This window comes from Nerophis lumbriciformis, linkage group LG03, assembly GCF_033978685.3.
Source record: "Nerophis lumbriciformis linkage group LG03, RoL_Nlum_v2.1, whole genome shotgun sequence".
NCBI lineage: Eukaryota > Metazoa > Chordata > Actinopteri > Syngnathiformes > Syngnathidae > Nerophis > Nerophis lumbriciformis.
The window spans coordinates 646,183-667,771 of record NC_084550.2 but is presented as its reverse complement, the minus strand read 5'-3'; the positions used below and the strand labels follow the sequence as shown (position 1 = coordinate 667,771).

The 21,589-nt window shown below is 40.2% G+C and overlaps 1 protein-coding gene across 1 annotated transcript in view; it reads left to right on the top strand.

Annotated features, from left to right (window-relative positions):
* bmp2k (BMP2 inducible kinase) overlaps positions 1 to 21,589 on the top strand; it is a 107,549-nt gene that overhangs the window by 83,840 nt on the left and 2,120 nt on the right. The window contains exons 13-15 of the mRNA XM_061931662.2: positions 5,243 to 5,382; positions 9,412 to 9,521; positions 9,590 to 9,679. Of these exons, the coding sequence (XP_061787646.2) occupies positions 5,243 to 5,382; positions 9,412 to 9,521; positions 9,590 to 9,679 (340 nt within the window). The remainder of the gene's footprint in view (positions 1 to 5,242; positions 5,383 to 9,411; positions 9,522 to 9,589; positions 9,680 to 21,589) is intronic.

Here is a 21,589-nt window from a genome sequence, read left to right as displayed (position 1 = left end):
TGAAATACTCCCACACTTTTGACGACTTTTGGCGTGCTTCTTCCCCTCGCTCGCATCGTCTGCTTTGCGCTCCGCCATGACAGTAGTGTGACGTAAATATGCGACGCGCCGACGCACAAAAACGGCGTCGACGTATTTACGTAACCGATGACGTCGACTACGTCGACGCGTCGTTTCAGCCTTAATCCTGACCAGATGCCCGAACCACCTCATCTGGCTCCTCTCCATGTGGAGGAGCAGCGCCTTTACTCTTGGATCCTCCCGAATGACAGATCTTCTCAACCGATCTCTAAGGGAGAGTCCCGACGGCTGCTTGTACCCGTGATCTTGTCCTTTCGGTCATAACCCAAAGCTCATGACCATAGGTGAGGATGGGAACGTAGATCGACCGGTAAATTGAGAGCTTTGCCTTCCGACTCAGCTCCTTCTTCACCACGACAGATCGATAAAGCGTCCGCATTACTGAAGACGCCGCACCGATCCGCCTGTCGATCTCACCATCCACTCTTCCCTCACTCGTGAACAAGATCCCAAGGTACTTGAACTCCTCCACTTGGGGCAAGGTCTCTTCCCCAATGGCAGATGGCACTCCACCCTTCCCCACGCGAGAATCCTGTACTCGGACTTGAAGGTGCTGATTTTCAACCGAGTCGCTCTCTAGCTCAGCTGCGAACCAATCCAGTGAGAGCTGAAGATCCTGGCCAGATGAAGCCATCAGAACCACATGATCCACAAAAAGCAGAGACCTAATCCTGCAGCCACCAAACCTGATCCCCTCAAGGCCCTGATTGCGCCTTGAAACTATGTCCTTAAAAGTTGTAAACAGAATCGGTGACAAAGGGCAGCCCTGTCGGAGTCCCAGTGACCACCGGGAACAAGTCCGACTTACTACCTGCGATGCGGACCAAGCTCTGACACTGATCATACAGGAAGCCTGATTGTGGCGGTCCGATACTCTCTGAGCACACTCCACAGGACTTCCCGAGGGACACATGTAGACTGGTCAGGCAAACTCCCATGCTCCCTCGAGAATCCTGCAGAGAGTATAGAGCTGGTCCACAGTTCCACAACCAGGATAAAATCTGTCCGGCGTAGCCTCCTCTCCAGTACATCTGAATCGACCTTACCGGGAAGTCTGAGGAGTATGATACCACTAAAGAGGGAAACCACCTCCCTGATCTGCCAATCCAGCGCCCCCGATGTCCAAGCAATGCTGTAGAGTCTTGTCAACCAAGACAGCCTCACAGCATCCAGAGCCTTAAGGAACTCCACGCAGATCTTATCTACCACCGAGGAGCTTCTTAACTACCTCGGCAACCTCAGCCTCAGAAATAGGAGATCCTACCACAGAGTCACCAGGCCCTGCTTCCTCATTGGAAAATGTGTAAGTGGGATTGAGGAGGTCTTTGAAGTATTCCTTCCACCGATCCACAACATCCCCAGTCGACATCAGCAGCACACCGTACCCACTATACACGATGTTGACAGTGCACTGCTTCCCCGTTCTGAGGCGGTGGATGGTGGTCCAGAATCACCTTGAGGTCGTTCTCCATGGCTTCTCCAAACTCTGACTTTTTGCCTCTGCAACCGCCAAAGCTGCACACTTCTTGGCTTGTCGGTATCTGTCCGCTGCCTCCGGAGTCCCATGAGCCAAAAGGACCTGCTAAGACTCCTTCAGAGGGTTGTGGGATTACCACCACGACAGGCACAAACCACCACCTTGCGGCAACAGGTCTGATCAGCTGCCTCAACAATAGAGGCCCGGAACATGGTCCACCCGGACTCAATGTCCAGCACCTCCCTTGGTCCAGGTTTTTGCGGAGGTGGGCATTGAAACTCTTTCTGACAGGAGACTCTGCTAGAAGTTCCCAGCAGACCCTCACAATGCGTTTGGGCCTGCCAGGTCTGTCCGGCATCCTCCCCCACCATCGGAGCTGACTCATCACCAGGTGGTGATCGGTTGAAAGCTCCACCCCTCTCTTCACCGGAGTGTCTAAAACATGAGGCCATGAGAAACCTACCAAGTCGATCATGGAACTGGGGCCTAGGGTGTCCTGGTGCCAAGTGCACATATGGACACCCTTGTGTTTGAACATGTTTGTTAAGGACAATCTGGGACCGGCACAACAGTCCAATAACAAAACAACACTCGGGTTCAGATCAGGGTGGTCATTCTCCTTGAACACGCCTCTCCAGGTCTCACTGTCGTTGAAACAAGGGAATGCACTCTCCAGTACTCCCTCTAGGGACTCCAGAAAGGGTGGGTACTAAGAACTGCTGCTTGGTGCAAAAGCACAAACAACGGTCAGGACCCGTCCTCCACCCACAGGCCCATGGGGTTAAAGTCCAACATGCAGGCTCTGAGCCGAGGGGCACCGAGTACAGCCGGTCGCCTCCCCCTAATGGCAACACCAGAGTGGAAGAGAGTCCAGCCCCTCTGGAGAGAACTGCTCTTGCTGAGTCCGACTAGATCCAGCCGGAACTTCTCCACCTCGTGCAGCAGCTCAGGTGAAGTTCCTTGTACCAAGAGCTGGCTTCTGCAGCCAAGGATCAGACCGCCCAGGGCCCTGCCTTTCATTCATTATTGTTGGAGCAATAACACTTCAAACAAATGCCACTCCAATTCTTGGGGGTCCAAAAGGGTCCCACTCATAAAAGTGTTCCAAATATGCAGCATTTCCCATTTCAAAAAATAGAATATTTGATATTTAGTCATTAGAGCCCTAAATAGGTCAGGACCGTCTTCCCACGCCGGGCCCTGGAAGCAGACGCTCAGAACTCGCCGCAAACATTCAGGGGAAGAAGAAAAAAAAGAAGAGTTGTCAACAGGCGGCGCAATTTATAGCTGCCACCATCTGCTTGACTCTGTGGCAATCTGCTGTGGTGAGGCGGTGAGGGGATGAACAGAGGGGGAATGTGAGCACCGTGGCACGCTGACATATGAGGCAGACTTCACTTCCTTTTCTTAAAGGGCCAGCGTCCTTCCAAATGATATCACCATGTCGCAGGCATCATCATTCATGTATTCATCTATCAGCCAATCACAAGCAGTGTTGGTGAAGCTCTTACTTTTACTTGGAAGGAGTCATCCAATTACTTTCATGCACATGTTTGCCATACGTTATATATATATATATATATATATATATATATATATATATATATATATATATATATATATATATATGTATATATATATATATACAGGTAAAAGCCAGTAAATTAGAATATTTTGAAAAACTTGATTTATTTCAGTGATTGCATTCAAAAGGTGTAACTTGTACATTATATTTATTCATTGCACACAGACTGATGCATTCAAATGTTTATTTCATTTAATTTTGATGATTTGAAGTGGCAACAAATGAAAATCCAAAATTCCGTGTGTCACAAAATTAGAATATTACTTAAGGCTAATACAAAAAAGGGATTTTTAGAAATGTTGGCCAACTGAAAAGTATGAAAATGACAAATATGAGCATGTACAATACTCAATACTTGGTTGGAGCTCCTTTTGCCTCAATTACTGCGTTAATGCGGCGTGGCATGGAGTCGATGAGTTTCTGGCACTGCTCAGGTGTTATGAGAGCCCAGGTTGCTCTGATAGTGGCCTTCAACTCTTCTGCGTTTTTGGGTCTGGCATTCTGCATCTTCCTTTTCACAATACCCCACAGATTTTCTATGGGGCTAAGGTCAGGGGAGTTGGCGGGCCAATTTAGAACAGAAATACCATGGTCCGTAAACCAGGCACGGGTAGATTTTGCGCTGTGTGCAGGCGCCAAGTCCTGTTGGAACTTGAAATCTCCATCTCCATAGAGCAGGTCAGCAGCAGGAAGCATGAAGTGCTCTAAAACTTGCTGGTAGACGGCTGCGTTGACCCTGGATCTCAGGAAACAGAGTGGACCGACACCAGCAGATGACATGGCACCCCAAACCATCACTGATGGTGGAAACTTTACACTAGACTTCAGGCAACGTGGATCCTGTGCCTCTCCTGTCTTCCTCCAGACTCTGGGACCTCGATTTCCAAAGGAAATGCAAAATTTGCTTTCGTCAGAAAACATGACTTTGAACCACTCAGCAGCAGTTCAGCTCTTTTTTTCCTTAGCCCAGGTGAGACGCTTTTCGCGCTGTTTCTTGGTCAACAGTGGCTTGACACGAGGTATGCGGCAGTTGAAACCCATGTCTTTCAAGCGTCTCTTGGTGGTGGATCTTGAAGCACTGACTCCAGCAGCTGTCCACTCCTTCTGAATCTTCCCCACATTTTTGAATGTTTTTTTTTTCCACAATCTTGACCAGGGCGCGGTGATCCCTATCGCTTGTACACTTTTTCTGACCACAGTTTTTCCTTCCCTTTGCCTCTCCATTAATGTGTTTGGACACAGAGCTCTGAGAACAGCCAGCCTCTTCAGCAATAACCTTTTGTGTCTTTCCCTCCTTGTGCAATGTGTCGATGGTTGCCTTTTGGACAGCTGTCAAATCTGAAGTCTTCCCCATGTTTGTGTAGGCTTCAGAACTGGACTGAGAGACCATTTAAAGCCCTTTGCAGGTGTTTTGAGTTAATCAGCATGATTAGTTTGTGGCACCAGGTGTCTTCAAAATGCAACCCTTACACAATATTCTAATTTTGTGACACACGGAATTTTGGATTTTCATTTGTTGCCACTTCAAATCATCAAAATTAAATGAAATAAACATTTGAATGCATCAGTCTGTGTGCAATGAATAAATATAATGTACAAGTTACACCTTTTGAATGCAATTACTGAAATAAATCAAGTTTTTAAAAAAATTCTAATTTACTGGCTTTTACCTGTGTATATATATAATGTATGTATGTATATATATACATGTATGTATATGTATATATGTGTATGTATATATATATATATATATATATGTGTATATGTGTGTGTATGTATGTATATTCATGTATATGACAATTTAAACTGTATATAAACACTTAACACAGTTTGAAAAGTTTGCACACTTTACAGTTTTGCGCACTTAGCACGGTATAAACACTTTGCACACTTTACACTATTAGAAAAGTTTGCAGACTTCACACAGTATAAACACTACACAATTTGAAAAGTTTGCACAATATTAACACTTTGCAAACTTTTCACAGTTTGAAAGGTCTGCACACTTTACACACTTTACACACTTACAGTTGACACTTTGTGTACAGTATGAACACTTGTGCCAACATGGCGTCCTCAGTGTGACTTTCCTCCTCCAGCTGCATCAGTACCAGCAGACCTTCCTCCAGCAGCAAGTCCCCATGTCCTCCTCCTCCTCCTTGGACCTGCAGCTGTCTGTGGGCCAGCCCTCACCCTCACCCTCACCCTCACCCTCACACGCCCATTCCACTAATGAAAGGTAAGACACAAACACTGTCTGCCATCTTCTTCAGCGTCACACTGCCCTCTAGTGGTTGTCTTCACACACACACACACATACACACACACACACACACACACACACACACACACACACACACACACACACACACACACACACAGGAGTTTGAACATAAAAGTATTGCTAGCTAGTATTGAGTGTGTATAAAAACAAGACTAAAGCGATTAGAATGATATTTTTATTTGATTTTGTTCCTAAATGATAAAACTTGTTAAGTTGTTTTGTTGAGGACAAAAGTCACATGACTCCAAAAGTAGTCCAATACTAGTCAACTGCACACGTGTATGATACTGATGACGATTGTTCCCAAACATCAAACTGGTCATGATCTTTCTTCACATCTTGACTTTTACTTTGAAAAACATCTTCCTTCCTGCGCTGAAAATGCTTACATTAATCATGGCAACACAACACAACATTATTGATCCTAAATCTGATGTCATAACTAACATTATTGATCCTAAATCTGATATAAGTAACATTGATCCTAAATCTGATATAACTAACATTGATCCTAAATCTGATATCATAACTAACATTGATCCTAAATCTGATATCATAACTAACATTATTGATCCTAAATCTGATATAAGTAACATTATTGATCCTAAATCTGATGTCATAACTAACATTATTGATCCTAAATCTGATATAAGTAACATTGATCCTAAATCTGATATAACTAACATTGATCCTAAATCTGATATCATAACTAACATTGATCCTAAATCTGATATCATAACTAACATTATTGATCCTAAATCTGATATAAGTAACATTATTGATCCTAAATCTGATATAACTAACATTGATCCTAAATCTGATATCATAACTAACATTGATCCTAAATCTGATATAACTAACATTATTGATCCTAAATCTGATATAAGTAACATTATTGATCCTAAATCTGATATAACTAACATTGATCCTAAATCTGATATCATAACTAACATTATTGATCCTAAATCTAATATAACATTATTTATCCTAAATCTGCTATCATAACTAACATTATTGATCCTAAATCTGATATAACTAACATTGATCCTAAATCTGATATCATAACTAACATTGATCCTAAATCTGATATCATAACTAACATTATTGATCCTAAATCTGATATAAGTAACATTATTGATCCTAAATCTGATATAACTAACATTGATCCTAAATCTGATATCATAACTAACATTATTGATCCTAAATCTAATATAACATTATTGATCCTAAATCTGCTATCATAACTAACATTATTGATCCTAAATCTGATATAACTAACATTGATCCTAAATCTGATATCATAACTAACATTGATCCTAAATCTGATATCATAACTAACATTATTGATCCTAAATCTGATATAAGTAACATTATTGATCCTAAATCTGATATAAATAACATTGATCCTAAATCTGATATAAGTAACATTATTGATCCTAAATCTGATATAACTAACATTGATCCTAAATCTGATATCATAACTAACATTGATCCTAAATCTGATATCATAACTAACATTATTGATCCTAAATCTGATATAACTAACATTATTGATCCTAAATCTGATATAACTAACATTGATCCTAAATCTGATATCATAACTAACATATATTGATCCTAAATCTAATATAACATTATTGATCCTAAATCTGCTATCATAACTAACATTATTGATCCTAAATCTGATATAACTAACATTGATCCTAAATCTGATATCATGGTGAACATGGTTGATCCTAAATCTGATATCATGGGGAACATTATTGATCCTAAATCTGATATAACTAACATTAGTGATCCTAAATCTGATATGGTGAACATTGTTCATCCTAAATTTGATACCATGGAAAACATTGAGTCAAAATTTGATATCATTGAGAACAGAATCTATCATAAATTTGATGTCATGGTGAACATTGTTCATCCTAAATGAGATATCATAGTGAACATAATTCATCATAAATCTGATATCATGTTGAACATTGTTGATCTTAAATCTGATATCATTGTGAACATTGTTGATCCTAAGTCTGATATAATGGTGAACATTTTTGAGGCTAAATCAGATATCGTAGTGAACATAATCATAAATCTGATATCATGGTGAACATTGTTGATCTTAAATCTGATATCATTGTTAACATTGTTGATCTGATATTATGGTGAACATATATCATCATAAATCGGATGTCATGGTGAACATTATTGATCCTAAATCTGATGATATGGTGAACATTGTTCATCCTAAATCTGATATGCAGAACATTGAGTCAAAATCTGATATCATGGAGAACAGTATCGATCATAAATTTGATATCATCGTGAACATTGTTCATCATAAATCTATCACAGTGAACATTGTTGATCCTAAATCTGATATCAATGTGAACATAATTCATCATACATCTGATATCATGTTGAACATTGTTGATCCTAAATCTGAAATGGTAAACATAATTCATCCTAAATCTGATATCATGGTGAACATTGTTGATCTTAAATCTGATATCATGGTGAACATTGTTAATCCTAAATCTGATATCATGGTGAACATTATTGATCCTAAATCTGATATCATGGTGAACATTATTGATCCTAAAGCTGATATCATAACTAACATTATTGATCCTAAATCTGATATCATGGTGAACGTGGTTGATCCTAAAGCTGATATCACTGACAGAACATAATTCATCATACATCTGATATCATGTTGAACATTGTTGATCCTAAATCTGAAATGGTAAACATAATTCATCCTAAATCTGATATCATGGTGAACATTGTTGATCTTAAATCTGATATCATGGTGAACATTGTTAATCCTAAATCTGATATCATGGTGAACATTATTGATCCTAAATCTGATATCATGGTGAACATTATTGATCCTGAAGCTGATATCATGGTGAACATTATTGATCCTAAAGCTGATATCATGGTGAACATTGTTGATCTTAAATCTGCTATCATTGTTAACATTGTTGATCTGATATTATGGTGAACATATATCATCATAAATCGGACGTCATGGTGAGCATTATTGATCCTAAATCTGATGATATGGTGAACATTGTTCATCCTAAATCTGATATGCAGAACATTGAGTCAAAATCTGATATCATGGAGAACAGTATCGATCATAAATTTGATATCATTGTGAACATTGTTCATCATAAATCTATCACAGTGAACATTGTTGACCCTAAATCTGATATCAAGGTGAACAATTGTTGATCCTAAATCTGAAATGGTAAACATAATTCATCCTAAATCTGATATCATGGTGAACATTTTTTATCCTAAATCTGATATCATGGTGAACATTGTTGATCTTAAATCTGATATCATGGTGAACATTATTGATCCTAAATCTGATATCTTGGTGAACATTATTGATCCTAAATCTGACATCATGGTGAACATTATTGATCCTCAAGCTGATATCATAACTAACATTATTGATCCTAAAGCTGATATCATGGTGAACATTATTGATCCTAAATCTGATATCATGGCGAACATTTTTTTTAATCCTAAATCTGATATCATGGTGAACATTGTTGATCTTAAATCTGATATCATGGTGAACATTGTTAATCCTAAATCTGATATCATGGTGAACATTATTGATCCTAAATCTGATATCATGGTGAACATTGTTGATCTTAAATCTGATATCATGGTTAACATTTTTTTATCCTAAATCTGATATCATGGTTAACATTTTTTATCCTAAATCTGATATCATGGTGAACATTGTTGATCTTAAATCTGATATCATGTGAACATTGTTAATCCTAAATCTGATATCATGGTGAACATTATTGATCCTAAAGCTGATATCATGGTGAACATTATTGATCCTAAATCTGATATGTGGAACATTATTGATCCTAAATGTGATATCATGGTGAACGTTGTTGATCCTAAAGCTGATATCATGGTGAACGTTGTTGATCCTAAAGCTGATATCACTGACAGATCCTCCCTCCCCCCCGACATGTCTCGCTGGAACCCCTTCGGAGAGGACAACTTCTCCCGACTGACCGAGGAGGAGCTGATCGACCGGGAGTTTGACCTGCTGCGAGCAAGCAAGTGACCTTTGACCTCGTGCCTAAACCCACCCCAGCTGGCGTCCTCACCTGTGTCGTCCTCACAGAGAAGCCCGAGGACCCGGAGCCCCCCCAGTCCTCCAGACCCCTGCTGGCTGAAGACCTCTTTGGCTCGCCGCCGTTCCTGTCCAACGCAGGCAAGTCTTAGGGCAGCCCCGCTGCCAGGACCCCGCCTTCTGCGCTTGCATTGTCCGTCACTAGCTGGGCGGGGACAAGTTTGCAGCACAACAGGAAGAGGCGGAGCTTCCAAAGATAACACGTTCTTTACACTCGAGTACCAAACTCTGCGAGGACCAAAGTCTTTTTTTTAATCCTAGGACCAAAACTTAATGTGATTGTGGACTTTTATTATCTTCTCTGATTGTAAATGATCTTTTTAAACTAGCGTCCAAACGCAGGATGAGTCTGGTACCTTTCAAGTCAAGTTCGCCCGCTCTTTCTGCCCCAGTTTACACCTCTTTCACGGCTAATTAGCATGTTGCTAACGTGCTAGCAAAAGGCAAACCAATGAGGTGATGACCTGGAATATAAGACGACACTTTTTTTTACACCCAGACAAAAACATTTGAAGACAAACTTAGAATTACTATCACCGTATTGTAAGCCACACCCACTACAATATTTTGACATATATTAGCCGCAGATATATATCAAATATTTAGTCAATGTTTATTTACATACCTTAATTGTTTCCAAACAGTGTAAGGCAGTAAAAGAGCTGATCAAACAAAACAGAAGTCAGCTGCACTAAACAGACTCAATAACTCCACGCTGACGTTTTGCTGAATTCACTGAGGAAATAGTGGAAGTGAAACCATACAAAAATAATGTCATTGTAAGTTAATAATACTGTTAGCATATTAGTTATTGCTAACATTACATTATCATATTACTTACAAATAAATATGCATGAAAAGACTACCATACATGGGACGCTTTAGTAAGTAAGAATAGTTTTAGTTACATTGTAAAACTTACACGATGCATGGAGAATCCATACCAGTAGAACCGCTATGGACGGAACTTGTACTTCCTGTTCAAAGTCCAAACAGAACCTGCAGTGAGCAAACTGCTCCAAAAGATGGCGCCGTAGCACAAACAATAACACACCTTTTCAGTGTCTTTCTTTTCTTTTCTTTTAAGAACTATATGTAGTCCTGCTTTATAGTCCGGAATTTAGAACTTTGAGCTCCTCACCATTCTTTCTGGTTCTGGTTCTGATTGAGAATCCATGATTGTAATCCACTTCTTCTAAACAGGTGTCACCTTCTAGTTGCATGGACACACTAAAACATTTGAAAAAGTTAGTAGACAAAAGAAATGTATATATTTATATGATTATAAGTGCGTATGAATACAAATGAGGTGTGAGTTGATATTTTACTACTTCATGTTTCCACTTGCAACATTTGACCATTTTTGCCCACGTGTGAGTGACGGGAAGAAACGCTCTGGAAGAGAGTCCTTTAGCGCCACCTCTCGCTTTTCAGCAGAAAAAAACAACTTTTCTTTCTTTTTGAAAGGGTCACTGACTTCTCCCGCTACTTCCTGTACATCTACCACTACTTCCTGTACTTCTACCGCTACTTCCTGTACTTCTACCACTACTTCCTGTACTTCTACCACTACTTCCTGTACTTCTCCCGCTACTTCCTGTACTTCTCCCGCTACTTCCTGTACTTCTCCCGCTACTTCCTGTACTTCTCCCGCTACTTCCTGTACTTCTACCGCTACTTCCTGTACTTCTCCCGCTACTTCCTGTACTTCTCCCGCTGCTTCCTGTACTTCTCCCGCTACTTCCCGTACTTTTACCGCTACTTCCCGTACTTTTACCGCTACTTCCTGTACGTCTCCCGCTACTTCCTGTACTTCTCCCGCTACTTCCTGTAGGACGTGAAGCTTCTACCACTACTTCCTGTACTACTACCCCTACTTCCTGTACTTCTACCGCTATTTCCTGTACGACATGAAGCTTCTACCGCTACTTCCTGTACTTCTACCACTACTTCCTGTACAACGTGAAGGTTCTACCGCTACTTCCTGTATGATGTGAAGGTTCTACCGCTACTTTTTGTACTTGTCCCGCTACTTCCTGTACTTCTACTGCTACTTCCTGTATGACGTGAAAGTTCTACCGCTACTTTCTGTACTTCTCCCGCTACTTCCTGTACTTCTACCGCTACTTCCTGTACGACGTGAACGTTCTACCGCTACTTCCTGTACTTCTACTGCTACTTCCTGTATGACGTGAAAGTTCTACCGCTACTTTCTGTACTTCTCCCGCTACTTCCTATACTTCTACCGCTACTTCCTGTACGACGTGAACGTTCTACCGCTACTTCCTGTACTTCTACGCTACTTCCTGTACTTCTACCGCTACTTCCTGTACGACATGAACGTTCTACCGCTACTTCCTGTACTTCTACGCTACTTCCTGTACTTCTACCGCTACTTCCTGTACGACATGAACGTTCTACCCCTACTTCCTGTACAACGTGAAGGTTCTACCGCTACTTCCTGTACTTCTACTTCTACTTCTTGTATGACATGAAAGTTCTACCGCTACTTCCTGTACTTCTACCGCTATTTCCTGTACAACGTGAAGGTTCTACCGCTACTTCCTGTACTTCTACCGCTACTTCCTGTACGACGTGAACGTTCTACTTCTACTTCCTGTACTTCTACCGCTACTTCCTGTACAACGTGAACATTCTACCGCTACTTCCTGTACTTCTACCGCTACTTCCTGTACTTTTACCGCTACTTCCTGTATGACGTGAAGCTTCTACCGCTACTTCCTGTACTTCTACCCCTACTTCCTGTACGACGTGAAGGTTCTACCGCTACTTCCTGTACTTTTACAGCTGCTTCCTGTACTTCTCCCGCTGCTTCCTGTACTTCTCCCGCTACTTCCTGTACTTCTACCGCTACTTCCTATACGACGTGAAGCTTCTACCGCTACTTTCTGTACTTCTACCCCTACTTCCTGTACTTCTACCACTACTTCCTGTACAACGTGAAGGTTCTACCGCTACTTCCTGTACTTCTACCGCTACTTCCTGTATTACGTGAAGGTTCTACTGCTACTTCCTGTACTTCTCCAGCTACTTCCTGTACTTCTACCGCTACTTCCTGTATGACGTGAAAGTTCTACCGCTACTTCCTGTACTTCTCCCGCTACTTTGTGTACTTCTACCGCTACTTCCTCTACGACGTGAACATTCTACTGCTACTTCCTGTACGACGTGAACGTTCTACCGCTACTTCCTGTACGACGTGAAGGTTCTACTGCTACTTCCTGTACGACGTGAAGGTTCTACCGCTACTTCCTGTACGACGTGAAGGTTCTACTGCTACTTCCTGTACGACGTGAAGGTTTTACCACTACTTCTTGTACGACGTAAAGGTTCTACCGCTACTTCTTGTACGACGTGAAGGTTCTACCGGTACTTCCTGTACTTCTACTGCTACTTCCTGTATGACGTGAAGGTTTTACCACTACTTCTTGTACGACGTAAAGGTTCTACCGGTACTTCCTGTACTTCTACTGCTACTTCCTGTACGACGTGAAGGTTTTACCACTACTTCTTGTACGACGTAAAGGTTCTACCGCTACTTCTTGTACGACGTGAAGGTTCTACCGGTACTTCCTGTACTTCTACTGCTACTTCCTGTATGACGTGAACGTTCTACCGCTACTTCCTGTACGACGTGAAGGTTCTACTGCTACTTCCTGTACGACGTGAAGGTTTTACCGCTACTTCTTGTACGACGTAAAGGTTCTACCGCTACTTCTTGTACGACGTGAAGGTTCTACCGGTACTTCCTGTACTTCTACTGCTACTTCCTGTACGACGTGAACGTTCTACCGCTACTTCCTGTACGACGTGAACGTTCTACTGCTACTTCCTGTACGACGTGAAGGTTTTACCGCTACTTCCTGTACGACGTGAAGGTTCTACTGCTACTTCCTGTACGACGTGAAGGTTTTACCGCTACTTCTTGTACGACGTGAAGGTTCTATTGGCCAAACATTGTGAAGCCTGAGACGATGTGTTTACCGTCCACCGGGGGGAATGTAACAAAAGAGTCAAATACTCGTGATGGCGTGAACAGCAGTTTGGTTGTAAAAGCAGCAATAATCACTTCCTGTTCTGAATAATGTGAGCGTTTGTGCTACTTTTTATTTTTTACGTAGATTTTAGTTTTTCCAGGCAGCAAAAAATGAATGACTTGATTAAAAAAAAAAAAAAAAAAAAAAAAAAAAAAACATTTTGTAAGACATAAAAGTCAAAACATTGTTTGATAAAATGTAACATTTTGATGGCTTTGTGCCACCAATGTTTTATTTGGACTAAGGACTCATCATGCGAGGTTACAATGTTTTATTTGGACTAAGGACTCATGCGAGGTTACAAGCGATGTATTTCATGGAGGTGCAGTACTCTGTGCCACCAGCAGAGGTGCTGGAGTCTGCCACAGAATAATAAACTTTGGTTGCAATAATCCAATTAAATCCAATTAATAATTTGTCTATTTCACAAATGTTTGCGCATTATGCAACCCTCGTTCCGACGCTAACATTCCATTGAAGCTCCGTCGTGCTAACTTTTTCATACTTATTAACGGAGTAAGAATGTGTCTGTTTGTGTGGACAGTTAGCAGCATGCTAACCAAAAACATTGAAGGTGTTTTCCAGAGACGTTTGCTAACATGCTAAAGTTTACGATGTGTCCTTTTCTTGCTAAAAAACAAAAGTGCCTTTTTTCTGGTGTTTTGTTGTCCTGTGGACCAGCAGTGCTGATTGGAACAATAATCAATCAATCAATCAATCAGTACATTGATTTATTGTTCATGTTTACATCCAAACATTTTGTTATTTGTCATTTTTCAAAGCGATACAATCCTGGGACCCGTCATAAAAATAAACCATATTATTCTTTTTATTCAACACTTTAGATCAACTTCAGATCTGTCTGTCCATATTAAGCTTTTTCTTTTTATGCTTCAAGCCATTTTTGTCAAACCCTTCTTTATGGTAAAAACAGAAATGATGCAATATTTCCTCCAAAAATATGTCAAAGTAAAATATTTGATGTGAAGTGATTGGAGCCTTAAATAGATCAATAATTCACAACATTGATTTTGATTCATTATTATTTTATGAGTAATGACAGTTTGAAAAAAATCACACAAACTCTCAGGGACCCAAAAGGGTCCCACTCATAAAATTGTTGAAAATAAATCATAACTTTTTATTTTTTTTAACTTTTAACATTTCTAGATAAACTTCAAATCTATTTGTCAATCATAAGTTTTTTGGTTTTTTTTAAATGTCTTTTTGTTCGTTTTACGTCTTTTTGTCAAAGAAGACTTTGTGTTTTTTAATGGCAGAAACACAAAATATGCACAAGTGTAATATTTGATGTGAAGTAATTGGAACCTTAAATATGTCAATAATTCTTAACATTGATTTTGATTGATTATTATTTTATGAGTTATGACAGTTTTATTTTTATTAATTTTTTAAATCACACTAAAACTCTCAGGGACCCAAAAGGGTCCCACTCATAAAATTGTTGAAAATAAATGATACCTTTTAATCTTTTAACACCTCTTAATAAACTTCAAATCTATCTGTCAATTATAAGTAATTTTTTTAATGTATTTTTGTTTGTTTTACATCCTTTTTGTTAAAGAAGACTTTGTGTTTTTTATGGCAAACACACAAAATATGCAATATTTTTACCCCAAAAATATTTCAAAGTGTAATATTTGATGTGAAGTCATTGATTTTGATTCATTATTTTTTTTTTGAGCAATGACAGTTTTAAGGAAAAAAATGTATTCCACTTTTAATTTTTTCGTCGTATTTCTAGAATGTGCCGTAAAATAAATGAGCTCATTTTAGGTCTGTAAAAGGTTCCGACGTATGCTAGCATAGGAATGTTAACGCTTATCGCTAATCGTCGTACGAACGCGGCGAGTTGTTTCGCCTGGGCTTGTTGCCATGCCGCATGTGTAGGACAGCCATGCTGAGAAACATCTTGTCGTCGCGTGCTAAGCTAGGCGACATGTTTGTTGTTTACATCTGCAGCTTTTCCTTTTATGGCCCTGGTGGACAAGTGACACAATGTTTGCTGTGTGAGTGTACCGCCAAAATAAAAGCCCTGCAACACAAACTGGATGGCCTGTTCTTTGCAAAGTGCACCAGCAGCAGCAAAATGTCAGCGTGGCTGTCGCTAAAATTATTATCATGGAAAAAAACTATTCCTCAGCTCTTAAAATCGACAAAAATGGTGTAAAAAAAAAAAATTTGAATTAAAAATCTAATATTATCACTATTTTTTGTCGTTAGTACTATTTGTTTTTATTAGTTACTAATTTAAATCCTGTTTATTTAAGGTTACGTTTTGGTGGTGGAATAAATACAGCAGCACACTTCCCCCCTTCACAATAACAGCGCTGTGTGCAACATCCAGGCTGACTGCTGACAAAATAAAGGTTTTGAAAAAGTACCTTACATCTACTTATAGGTACATTTACACAAATATTACGCATTGGCTTAAAAATATTGGTCACATTTATTGCACCAATCATTTTTTGCGTTTCAATGATATTTTATTTATGACACAAAAAGCACACAATCTGGTGGTAAAATTAGCATAAAAGGTAAAAAACGGAATTAAAAAATAATTAAAACAGAAAAACTTCATTTTATTTTTTCATATTGCTATTTAAATGTATTTTTGTTACTAAAAATTTTTCTTTTACTTTTTGATGTTTGTAATTTGTGTTTAATTACATTTGATATATGACACAAAGCACACTATTGTAGTAAAATAAGTGTAAAAAGTGAAAAAAAAAGGCAATTAAAAATCTAATGTTGCTATTATTGAAATGTGTTTTTGTTAATACTATTTTTTAGATGTTAATTAGTTTCAAATGTATATCCTGTTTATTTAAGGTTAGTTTTGGTGGTAGAATAAATCCAGTGGCACACTTCCCCCCCTTCACAATAACAGCGCTGTGTGCAACATCCGGTCTGACTGCTAACAAAATAAAGGTTTTAAAAGACTTTATTTGTACATTGACACAATTATTTAGATTTAACTTGCAATACTGATCAAAGTATTGCACATTTAAATGTGTTTAATGACACTCCGGTGCTAAAATTAGTGTAAAGGGTAGTTTTTAATAGTTATTTAAAATGATGATTATTATTTACTGGTTGTTCTATTTAAGGTTAAAAAAGTTTTAATGGTGAAATTAAGATTCATGTTTCAAATGAGCCAATAATGGCGATCAAAAAAAGACTTAAAATAATCATGATTATTTTGCCACAACTGAGAGAGAATTGAATGTAGTTGACCACCAGCACGTATACCAGCAGGCATCTTATTATTAATAATACTTTAACACTTTTCAAAGAAAGACATTTTTAACTGAAGGTTTTGTACATTTGAGCTAAAGTAGAACGACCAACTTTGAATGCAATCAAGTCACTCTGGTTAATTACTGTCACTTTTAGTCCTTCAGACTACAAATGATATAAAAAAAAAAAAAAATTCTAAACAGTCAAGAAGGTGAAGACACAATTAATTTGACATATTTCTAGTTTTCACTTATCAAATATAAAAATGTATGAAATAGTTATTACCTTCATGATGTACACTACAACTATTGTCAATATAAAAGTAATAAATAAAAGATGTATTTACGTAGTTTGGCCACTTGATGGCAGTGTTGGCTTGGCTGACATGTCTCCTGCAACCAAAGAGCTGTTCATGTGTTCATGTGTTCATGTGTTCATGTGTTCATGCTTCAGTTGAGCTTTTTGTCCAGCAAAGGGAAGGCGGGGTCAAGTTTACTTGTGCTTAACTTCATTATTGATCATCAATCTGATCAATTATTGATGGACTGGCAGGAAAAGTCAACAACTTTTATACGTTTTAATTTCTTTAATCCTAAATAAATCTCTTTCCTGCACTTATTCAATTCTTGTATCCTAAAACCTTCTTAGTGTTTTCATGTGTCATCTTCTTAGTGAGTCTGACACCAGCACAATAATAACTAGATTCATAATGATAATAATAATATTAATGAAGTCTGGCTGTGGTCTAACGAGCTTCCTGTAAACATTCAAGATCTGACCACTTTGAGGAGTTTTACAAATAAAACTTGTGATTTAAAAAATATTTTTGGGACTAAACTATTTTCATCTCATGTCCTCGTACGGATCTATGATATCTCATGTCCTCGTACGGATCGATGATATCTCATGTCCTCGTACGGATCGATGATATCTCATGTCCTCGTACGAATCGATGATATCTCATGTCCTCGTACGGATCGATGGTATCTCATGTCCTCGTACGGATCTATGATATCTCATGTCCTCGTACGGATCGATGATATCTCATGTCCTTGTACGGATCGATGATATCTCATGTCCTCGTACGGATCGATGATATCTCATGTCCTCGTATGGATCTATATCTCATGTCCTCGTACGGATCGATGATATCTCATGTCCTTGTATGGATCTATGATATCTCATGTCCTCGTACGGATCGATGATATCTCATGTCCTCGTACGAATCGATGATATCTCATGTCCTTGTACGGATCGATGATATCTCATGTCCTCGTACGGATCGATGATATTTCATGTCCTCGTACGGCTCGATGATATTTCCTGTCCTCTTCCGGATCGATGATATCTCATGTCCTCGTACGGATCTATATCTCATGTCCTCGTACGGATCGATGATATCTCATGTCCTTGTATGGATCGATGATATCTCATGTCCTCGTATGGATCGATGATATCTCATGTCCTCGTACGGATCTATGATATCTTATGTCCTCGTACGGATCGATGATATCTCATGTCCTCGTACGGATTGATATCTCGTGTCCTCGTACGGATCTATGATATCTCATGTCCACGTACGGATCGATGATATCTCATGTCCTCGTACGGATCGATATCTCATGTCCTCGTACGGATCGATGATATCTCATGTCCTCGTACGGATCGATGATATCTCATGTCCTCGTATGGATCTATGATATCTCATGTCCTCGTAGGGATCGATGATATCTCATGTCCTCGTACGGATCGATGATATCTCATGTCCTCGTACGGATCGATGATATCTCATGTCCTCGTACGGATCGATGATATCTCATGTCCTCGTACGGATCGATGATATCTCATGTCCTGGTACGGATCGATGATATCTCATGTCCTCGTACGGATCGATGATATTTCATGTCCTGGTACGGATCTATGATATCTCATGTCCTCGTACGGATCGATGATATCTCATGTCCTCGTATGGATCGATGATATCTCATGTCCTCGTATGGATCGATGATATCTCATGTCCTGGTACGGATCTATGATATCTCATGTCCTCGTATGGATCGATGATATCTCATGTCCTCGTACGGATCGATGATATCTCATGTCCTTGTATGGATCGATGATATCTCATGTCCTCGTACGAATCGATGATATCTCATGTCCTCGTACGGATCGATGATATTTCATGTCCTCGTACGGATCGATGATATCTCATGTCCTCGTACGGCTCGATGATAATTCCTGTCCTCTTCCGGATCGATGATATCTCATGTCCTCGTACGGATCTATGATATCTCATGTCCTCGTACGGACCGATGATATCTCATGTCCTCGTACGGATCGATGATATCTCATGTCCTCGTATGGATCGATTATATCTCATGTCCTCGTATGGATCGATGATATCTCATGTCCTCGTACAGATCTATGATATCTCATGTACTCGTACGGATCGATATCATGTCCTCGTATGGATCAATGATATCTCATGTCCTCGTACGGATCGATGATATCTCATGTCCTCGTACGGATCTATGATATCTCATGTCCTCGTACGGATCTATGATATCTCATGTCCTCGTACGGATCGATGATATCTCATGTCCTCGTACGGATCTATGATATCTCATGTCCTCGTACGGATCGATGATATCTCATGTCCTCGTACGGATCGATGATATCTCATGTCCTCGTACGGATCGATGATATCTCATGTCCTTGTACGGATCGATGATATCTCATGTCCTCGTACGAATTGATGATATCTCATGTCCTCGTACGGATCGATGATATCTCATGTCCTCGTACGGATCGATATCTCATGTCCTCGTACGGATCGATGATATCTCATGTCCTCGTACGGATCGATTATATCTCATGTCCTCGTACGGATCGATGATATCTCATGTCCTCGTACGGATCGATGATATCTCATGTCCTCGTACGGATCGATGATATTTCCTGTCCTCTTCCGGATCGATGATATCTCATGTTCTCGTACGGATCGATGATATTTCATGTCCTCGTGTGGATCATCACGCACATAATAAACCTCTCAATTTCACAAGGCCAAGTACCAAAAGATTTTAAGATTGCAAGAGTAACTCCCCTCTTTAAAAAAAGGAAGCAAATTGGAACCTGGCAACTACCGACCTGTTTCTATTCTCACTTCCATTTCCAAAGTCATGGAAAAAATAGTTTGTGAACAGGTCGATGGTTACCTTGCCACTAATAAACTCATGTTCAAATTCCAATCCGGCTTCAGAACTAACCACTCCACTGACACATGCCTTCTCTATCTGACTTCAGAACTAACCACTCCACTGACACATGCCTTCTCTATCTGACTTCACAACTAACCACTCCACTGACACATGCCTTCTCTATGTGACTTCAGAACTAAACACTCCACTGACACATGCCTTCTCTATCTGACTTCAGAACTAACCACTCCACTGACACATGCCTTCTCTATCTGACTTCAGAACTAACCACTCCACTGACACATGCCTTCTCTATCTGACTTCAGAACTAACCACTCCACTGACACATGCCTTCTCTATCTGACTTCAGAACTAACCACTCCACTGACACATGCCTTCTCTATCTGACTTCAGAACTAACCACTCCACTGACACATGCCTTCTCTATCTGACTTCAGAACTAACCACTCCACTGACACATGCCTTCTCTATCTGAGCGACCACATCAAATACTGCGACATGGTCATGCTGGACCTTCAGAAGGTCTTTGACAGCGTTAACCACACTATACTGTTGGATAAGCTCAGAGCAATCGGATTTAACAAAACCTCATGGAGCTGGATGCAATCTTACTTGGAGGGGAGGGAACAGGTGGTAGAGGTGAACGGCACCGTGTCCCCCCCCCTCTCAGTGAGCTGTGGAGTTCCCCAAGGCAGTATATTGGGGCCTTTACTGTTCCTAGTATACATAAACGACATGTCATCAGCATGCGACTGTGAATTGTTCTTGTTTGCGGATGACTCGGCCCTGCTGGTATCAGACAAGGACAAGTCACAGGTGGAGAGAATCCTCAGTAGAACTTGCACCTGGCTCGCTGACAACAAGCCACCCATACACTTGGGTAAAACTGAATCCATGCTGTTTGGGTCCCACATCAACCTTAAGAAAGTCAGTGACTTCACTATAAAAGTGGGTGACATTGTTATCACCAGGAAGGATGAGGTCACCTACCTAGGTTCCATTCTAGAGGCTAATCTTTCCTGTGATCAAATGGCAACCAAGGTCATCAAAAAGGTCAACATCTCCTCTCTGGTCAACAAAAGCACCATGAGGATTCTGGCGGGAACTCTCGTTCAACCCTTTTTCCATTACGCATGCACCTCCTGGTACCCTAGCACCTCCAAAACCCTCAAATCTAAACTCCAAACATCCCAGAACAAGCTAGTCAGATTACTTCTAGACCTCCACCCCAGATCCCACCTCACTCCTACCCACTTCTCCAAAGTGGGCTGGCTCAGGGTGGAGGACAGAGTAAAACAACTTGCACTGAGCCTGGTCTATAAAATCCGCTACACCTCCCTGATACCGAAGTACATGTCAAACTACTTCCTTAACGTAAATGACCGCCATAACCACAACACCAGGGGGAGCTCCACTAACCACGTTAAACCCAGATTCCCATCTAACAAAGG